At 55.0% G+C, this 7,906-nt stretch overlaps 1 protein-coding gene across 1 annotated transcript; it reads right to left on the bottom strand.

The window, feature by feature from the left end:
- TMIE (transmembrane inner ear) lies at positions 1–7,680 on the bottom strand. The gene is made up of 4 exons (XM_084754809.1): positions 7,148–7,680; positions 4,014–4,131; positions 856–1,005; positions 1–233 (listed from the first exon to the last, which is right to left on the bottom strand). The coding sequence occupies exons 1-4, from the start codon at positions 7,241–7,243 to the stop codon at positions 133–135; spliced, it is 465 nt and encodes a 154-aa protein (XP_084610935.1). The 5' UTR covers positions 7,244–7,680; the 3' UTR covers positions 1–132.
- Between the last annotated feature and the right edge of the window lie 226 nt (positions 7,681–7,906).

Below are 7,906 nucleotides of genomic sequence, written 5' to 3'. Positions count from 1 at the left end.
TTTCTTTGGCTTCTCCTCAGACCATAGCTTCTGCGGTCCACATATGAACATGGAGTCCTGGTGCCTGGATCCCGGCCCAGACTTGTGCTTCAGGGCCTGGGAGCCCCGGCTGCCACCTGCAGGACACTTTCCTCACTTCTCTCCCTTTTTCTTCTTGGCTTCGTTCTTCTCATCCTCCTCTACTTTGATAGCCACCGTGTCCACACTGTCCTTTTTCTTCTTCTTCTTGTCCTCTGAGGAGAGGGGGGAAGAGAGGCCAACAGTGGTGAGACAGGGAAAGGTTGCAGGACCACTCCTCTCCTGACCTTCTTAGATCTTTTTTATTTGCGATGCGTGTATATCCATGGCTATGTGTGTGAAGATGAGTGCACACATGTATGTGTGTGTGGAGAAGACCAGAGGCTGATGTTGCATGTCCTGTGTAGCTTTGTACCTTTTTGGGGGGCGTTAGGGGAGAGGGTCTCTCTCTGAGCCTGGAGCTCACCCATTTGGCAAGACTAGCCAGCCAGTGAGCTTTGGGAAAACCTCTTTTCACCATCTCCACAATGACAGGATTTATACTAGGAATTTATTTTATTTTATTTTATTTTAATGTGAGTGTTAGAGCTTGTTAGGAAAAGACCTTACTGACAGAGCCACCCCCCCCCTCCAATTTTCCTGCTAGAAAACAAGCTCTCTTTAGTTGCCTGGCTCTGACCAGTTTCTGCACTCTGGCCTCCTGGGGTAGTGCCCAGTCCTTCTCTGAACCAGCTGTAGTAAGAGGGCAGAGACAGAGTCAATGAGAACCAGTGGGACTGAGAGGCTGGCTGGCTACAGGTTCAAGTGCTGGCTTCGACAGGACTGGAGCCCACTTACCTCCAGGGATTTCTGTGAGTTCATTGAGGGGAGGCACAGTCTCCAGCTTGTCCGTGTACATCTTGGCTGCCTTTCGCTGTAGATACCGAGCCTCGATCTCCTTCCGTGTCCGTGGTACACGGCAGTTGAAGACACAGCACAGAGTGATGACTGCATGGATGTCAGAGCAGGTTTGGCTGGTGTAAGGCCTCAGCCAGATGAAGTGGTAACCCTAACTCCTGTGTAGGCATGTCCTTCTGCAAAAGCCTAAGATGACCTCCCCAGAGTGAAGCTCACTTTACCCAGCTGCACATGGCCTGCACTAGGTCTAACGGTTTACTGTCAAATCCTTAGCAACTTGGTAAGCCTGGTATTATTATTTTTTGTACTAGCCCACAAATTCTATAGCCAGTCTTGGCCTGATAGTCTCTGGTCACACTGGGTACTGGGGAGGGTAAAGTGAAGGCTTTAGGTACGGCGCTAGCCACGGCTACATAGGATCACCCTGTGCTTCTGACCTCTATGGGTGCCCCTAAGATGCCCCAGGTTCCTCTTTCTAGCCACCTGATCACAGAGGCAGAGGTACCTCAAACACCCAAGGATGTGGCTGCATCCTCCTCAGCCTCCTTGAGAACAAGCCTTGGACCCTGGCTGGGGAAGAGACTGGTAAGAAGGGCCCAGACCCTGTCCTGGGCGTTGACTTCTGAGGGAGTTATCCTAGGAGTGTTTTTTCTGGTTAAAGGCAGCTGTGCCCACGTCAACTGGGCAGAGCACGGAGCTGGCCTGTCTAGTGATGGACAGGGCAGGGCTGCCAGGACCTGGCTGGCTGAGCCGAGTTTATTTTTCTAAGGTTCCCACAATCTGACCACTGCGGGGCCCCAGCCCCTGGGGAGGGGGTGGAGCTGGTTCCTATTATAAATAATATGACCAGACAGAACTTCCTGGCAGGCTACTGAGGTGAAGAAGGGCCCAGCCATGACAAGCCAGGTCTATTTTGAGGAAATAGATCAGACCTAGGTAGTCTAGGGTCATCTTGTTCAACCAAAGCAGTGTACCTTGAGCCAACTATTTTGGTTCGGTTTGTCTCACCCAGACTTTAGAATAGGAGAAGCAACGGAACAGGATGGGATGTGCCCACTGCTGGGAAAAAGACTGGGTCCCTGAATGATTGGTTTTGGGAGCCCCCAGGATCCAGGAATATGCTGGGGGTGGGCAGGGGCTGGCTGCACTAGGGCCCCGGTACATGGCTCTCTGGGGTTATACCTGAGCCAACAATGGTCTTTATATTACCCGTAGTGCTTTGCCCTGGTCTTTCTCAGACCCCTGTGTGGATTCCTGGGAGTCACAATTATCCTACCGGCTTGGGTCACCTTTCCTAGCCATTTCAATGGCGGCCTCAGGACCCTGCCTGCTGAGGCTCCACGCGGTGGGTGGCAGGTCCTGGGAGCCCAGGGCTTCAGAAGAGGCTGTTGGCAACTAGAGTGGGGCTAACAGACCGCTTGCTTCTCTTCAGAGAAAATGAGTAGCTAAGGATTTGGGGTTCTGAGGCCCAGGCAAGAGCTGGGAATGCAGGGGACCCCCAGGAGCAGTTTATTTAGCCTGCTTCCCATCTCTGAGGGGATCTGTGGGGTTGGGGGGGGGATGCTCCACTTATAGCTGCCTGGGTCCAAGCAGTCTGGGAAGCAGAGATGTTTTCTTACTGTCACTCCCAGTAGCCATGCTATGGAAGGTAGGTGCCGCTGACCTGCTACTCAGGGACCTTCTGTTCCTGCCTTTTCCCATTCTAGGAAATGAAGTTGGGGGGCGGGGGGCAGTGGGGTGCTCTGTACAGATGGTGTCCACATAGCTCTTCAGTCCGACTGCACACTTCAGGTGTGGCGCCCCAGGTACCTTCACCATTCCCCCAGAGCGGGGCCTGGGAGAGTCCTCGGGTCCTTAGCTGTTACCCTCAGAGGCAGGGGGTACCCCAGAGCTGTTTCCTTCGCCAATCTGGGCTCCTTGGGGGCTGTTGCTCCCCAGCCCTGCCTCTTGACAAGGGCAGTCTCCGTCAGGATGCAGGGGCGCTTGCAGGCACACCTCTGTCTGGGGCCATCACTGAGCTGCCTTCTCTGGGTCGCAGTCAGATCTGGGAGAAGGGAGTGCTCTCTCTGGAGAGGATATTCTGGGTGCCAGGAGAAGCATGTGCAAATCAGATGTCATCTTCAGAGCCCCTCGCATCTGGATGGTTTCTCTGTGGCCACCCAGATCTCTTGGCAAAGCCACCACTGGAACTCAAGTGCCACTTCAGCCTCCATTTTAAGTGCATTTTGGTGATGTCCCATAGGTTTTTATCTGAGACCTGGCATAGAGGCCAGCTTCCTTCCTACCTTCTGTTCATACTGTCCCTCTCTAGGGTCCCCTCCCTGCCACCCTTCCTCTGATCCACAGCCCAGAAGAGCCTTCCTCTGTGGGGCCACTGTAAGTGGGCTGGGCTTCCTCTCTTTATTCCTGCCCTTGCTTTGTGGCCTGGTATTCTCTCCCACCTGGCCTGCCTTGCATTCAACTCTTTGTTGTCCCCCCCAACCCCCTCCCCTACCGCTCCCCTTCACATTGGGAGAGAGGTGAGGGGCACATGCCAAGCCACACCCAGCTGCGTCTTTGCATCAGTAAAGAGTCCAGACTTGAGGAGAGGAACGGACCCCCTGCTTTGAGAGAAAGCAGGTCTGAATCATTTCTGAAAAATGGCATTGGAGGAGGTAGGCCTCGCGGGGCCTCGAAGCCACATCTGCTAGGCGGCTGGGGAGCCTGTGGCGGAGGTTGGCCTTGCTGGGCCCCCTGGGTGTGGGCTCTCTGAATTGGCCAAAAGGCAAGAAAAGCATCAGAAGGCCAGCCATAGGGAAAGATGACACGTCCTGCATTCAGTTGGAGTCCCCTATAATTAGCATAATTGCCATGTGGCTCAGTCCCTGGGTCCAGCAGAAACCTTCGGGTCACCACCACTGGCCCATCAGCTCTCCATAGGGACTTTGTGTGAGTGAGGAGGTGCCAGGGACCACGGTGGGCCTCTTGTGAGCTCCTGGACTATTTGAACTGCCTGGAATTGCCGCTCTGACCTTAAGGGGTACTGGAGGGACCGGGGGTGCTAGAAGGGCTGAGGTCCTCCAGCGGTGGGGTGGAGAGGGCAAGGTGTGACTACTCACTGATGGACAGCACGAAGAGCGAGAAGATGCCCACCACGTGCCACAGACGCATGTCCCAGAACACCACGGTCTCCTTGGTCAGTGGGGGCGGCTTGGGCTTGGGCGGGGCCGTGCTGGGCTGTGGGTCAAGAGAGAAAGGAGTGAGCCAGACACAGCAGGCTGGGATGGGGTCAGCAAGGACTCAGCCCACACATTTTAGAATCCCCAAAATGTTTCAGACATTTGCAACCACCACCCTAGACCTCAGAAAGTCCCAGATTTAGAATAAAAGCAGTCATCAGAGTTCCCAGACCGTGGCACCAGCGACTTGGACTAGAAGAGTGGTCGATGCTTGGGGAAACAAAGCTCAAAGGAGCAAATGTGGACAGCCTGTCCTTGCCAGCTTGATGGGGGTCTCAGGACCAAGGCCAGAGACAAGGCAAGGCCTGTTTCATGGGCCAGATGTTCTGCCCTAGTGGACAGGCTTTGTTCTCACCTCCCAATAGAGCGGTACTGCTGGGCTACATGGGTAAGACTCTCCTCATACAGGTGTCTACACACTAGCTCCTGCCCCACTCACTGATAGCCACGCCCCCAGAAGGCTAGGCCTGCCAGGATAGACATAGAAAAATAGTAACATAGCGCCACCAGGTGGCCAAACTGTGTAAGTGCAGCTAAGAAGGAGACAGACTCTGTGGGCTCCTGCATTAGGAACATTATCATGTCTGTGGTTTCTAGAAGGTACAGTGATGTGTCCGGTCTAAGGGGACCTGCTCCAGGGCATTAAAGAATAGTATCCTGCCTTGTGTTTCTAGAAAATACAGTCTTCTCTGGGGGAACGAGGGGACATCACTGATCAGGGTGTTTTGGAGTTATGGCTTTGTCCTGTGTGTGTGTGTGTGTGTGTGTGTGTGTGTGTGTGTGTGTGTGTGTGTGTGTGTGTGTGTCTGTGTGTGTGTGTTTATAGATGTTGTGCTGGGGATTGAACCCTGGATTTTTGTGTGTGCTAGGCAAACACTCTACCAAGTTGGTTCCATTCTCAGCCTGTCCTGAGTGTTAGGTTATATGACTTTGTCCCAAGTGTCTACGGGAACATGGCTGAGCCTTGTGGAATATGAGAGAGGCTATCTTTTTTTTTTTTTTTTTTAACCAGAAAGAGATATATAATCCTGTCTCTGTCAGCAAGTTTGGCTAAGGGACAAACAAAGGGGTGGGCCCAGGCATTTACACAATTCGTTGTCTCCTGAATGATCAGTAAGGACAGGCTTGACATGTCCCGAGTGGCTATCCAAGAAAGAAAAGGCACCTGTCACTCAACCTCTCTCCTGCTAGCCCCCCTACCCCCCCCCCCCCCCCGTGGTCCATATAAACATGGATAGGCACCTACCAGGAGCCAGGTACATTGTCACATCACAGCTGCCACCTACAGGGCAGATGGTTCTCACAGGGTGGGGGATGACTATGCTAAGCAACACAGAATCACTGGGCTGTTGACTTGTACATGACTCCCAGCTCGTTTCTGCTCACTAGGGAGGCCTGGGGGTGGGGACTCCTTTCTTTACTCTGGACCTCAGTTTCTCTCCCTGTTATTGGAGTCGGGTAGTGCCAGCTGCCTACGGGGACTCTCCAACCTGATGGCAAAACTGACAATAAAGTACCACTAAGCCAGCATCATCCCTTTGGCGGATTGGGAAACCCCCATGGAGTACAGGCATGTGGGGGGGTAGGGGTGGGCAGACACCACAGACACAGACATACACACATACACACACACACAGGCAGAGGGCATCATATGTGCGGTTGGAGCAGTGTGTATGCGGTTAGGTTCATGACTGCAGAATCGGGGTTGGGGAGGCTTGGTCGTGACTGCTCCCTGTTTCCCAGGCCTGGTGTGTTGGCTTGTCTGGCTGGAAGATCCTGATCGTGCTGTAGGCTAGAGGGTACCAGGCGACAGCCAGGCATCTTACGGTAGGCCCTGACAAAGACCGACACTCTGAATCACGGAGGCCCTGCCTCCTCTAGAGGCACAGCCCGGTGGAGAAGAATGCTGCGGGGCTGGGCTGAGAAGTGACACAGATCCCGGCCCTGCCTGTATTTCTCTTGGGAGAAAGGGCTAGGCCTTGCCTGAGATGTAGGCAGATGGACCCCAAATGTGATTTCTGCTGCTGAGCTCCTAGGAATGGGCAGGCTCCTTTCCTCAGAATTGACTTGCCCGTCGCTGCGGACTTTGCTCTGAGGACGGCTCAGTTTCCGTGCCTGGGGTGCCTCTGGGCAGTTGGTAAGAGGCCTTCGTGTGCCCCATGGGGCTCAAGCCAGCTTGGCTTCCCTTACAGAGACTGGGGCCGACACCTGACTCCCTGGTCAGGTGCAGAAGGGAACATCCTTACGGTGGTACAGTTCTCTGTACCTTGGGGTGTTGCCCTTAGAGTCACCACTCCAAAGCTATGTCCCCTCAGAACCCTCTGAGTGTAACTGGCTCTGTCTTGGATCCTAACCCTGTCCTTTACCAACTGCCTCCCAGGCCTCCACTCCACTCATGTCTACACAGGCTCCACCTTCAACTTCTCCTTGGCTCTGGCTCTTGGACCCCACCCCTCATCGCCGCACCCTTTTGCCTCTAGCTCCTGACTTCTGAGACTGTTCTGCTACCTCCAGCAAGAGGGGTTGCAGGTGGCCCCAGCCAGGCACCTGGCCAGCTTGCCCTACCCATTTTCTTCACCTCCTTTTTGGGCTGTCTCCTCCCAGCTCTCCCACTCAGTGCCCTTTTCTCACTCACTCTCTTCTAAAGGACATGTCTGCTCAGAAACCTTCCACTTCTCCAGTATCACTGGGAGCTAGTTGGATCTTTCCAATCTTTGGTCCTGTCTTGGGTAAGGGCCCTGGAGGCCCTAAATCCAGGGTCTGAATATACCCCAGTAGACTAGAAGTCAAGAAAAGCCATCCTCTAGGAAAACAAAGACCTGCTGGCCAGGCTGATTCCTCATGTCTGAGGCCGTGCTCTACAATTAAACTAGTGAATCTGAGCGTGAAGGGCAAAGGGGCCCTGTCACCCCCACCAAGCACAATGAAGTGATAGCGCCAGCTCCCCGCCCCCGCAGGCCCCTGCCTAGACCGTGTCAGCATCCTTCACCACCCCCCGTGATGCGGTGCCTCACCTCCACCAGCTGCGTGGCGACCCCCGCCAGGCAAGCCCCCAGCGCGGCTCCGCCCAGCGCCCAGAGGCGCCCCGAGCCTCGCTGCCTCCCGGCCATGTTCTCCCGCTTCGCTGCGCGCTCGCTCCGGTGCAGGTCCTGGGAGCTGAGGGGCTGATGCACAGGGCTACCAGGGGACTGCCCCCTGGCCACGGGCAAGCGGTGACGATGGTGGTAGCGGCGGGCGAAGAGTTCTGGCCACAGGCGGTTGAGTCCGCATCATTTATTCATCTTGGGTGTCAGGTTCCCGGGACGCCACCTGCGCCATCACTGCTGGGGTGAAGGTAGATGTGGGTGGCACCCTGCTATCAGACTTTTAGACCTCCCACTCCACCCCAAGGACACTGAGGTAGGGGGAGCAAGGAGAGAGAGACAGGTTGTGGGTAGGTCCTTGATCAACAGAGCCCCTCCTCCCCACCCCCTGCTCTTCCCCCCTTAGGCCTCAGTTTCTCTACTTTGAACAAGGGGAGGGGCTGAAATCGACTGATCTAGGAGGCCCGTCCTATTCTGACGTCCTGAGTTTTGGGGGGGGGGGAAATGGTACTGGACTTGGGAGGGGGCAGAGCAGGCATGTTGCCATGGTGACAGGCACTGAGGGATGTCCTGGGCTTTCTGGGCTGGCTTCCTGCCCAGAGGCAGCTCTGGTCACCCTGGACACCAGAGCAGAAGGAGGCGGGTGGGGGTGGGGGAGGAATATGGAGAACAACCAGGGATAGTATGGTT

Source organism: Acomys minous (assembly GCF_964271855.1).
Source record: "Acomys minous genome assembly, chromosome: 13".
In the NCBI taxonomy this organism is placed as follows: Eukaryota; Metazoa; Chordata; class Mammalia; order Rodentia; family Muridae; genus Acomys; species Acomys minous.
The sequence above is the reverse complement of the archived record's forward strand: the minus strand, read 5'-3'. Positions and strand labels throughout refer to the sequence as shown.

Bases quoted from the DNA above. Each gene is read 5' to 3' on its own strand.
- TMIE (XM_084754809.1), bottom strand. From the start codon at position 7,243: ATGGCCGGGAGGCAGCGAGGCTCGGGGCGCCTCTGGGCGCTGGGCGGA. The intron at 1,006-4,013 runs GTGAGTAGTCAC...ACATCCATGCAG, and splicing joins GCTCTTCGTGCTGTCCATCA to TCATCACTCTGTGCTGTGTC. The intron at 234-855 runs GTAAGTGGGCTC...CCCTCTCCTCAG, and splicing joins ACTCACAGAAATCCCTGGAG to AGGACAAGAAGAAGAAGAAA.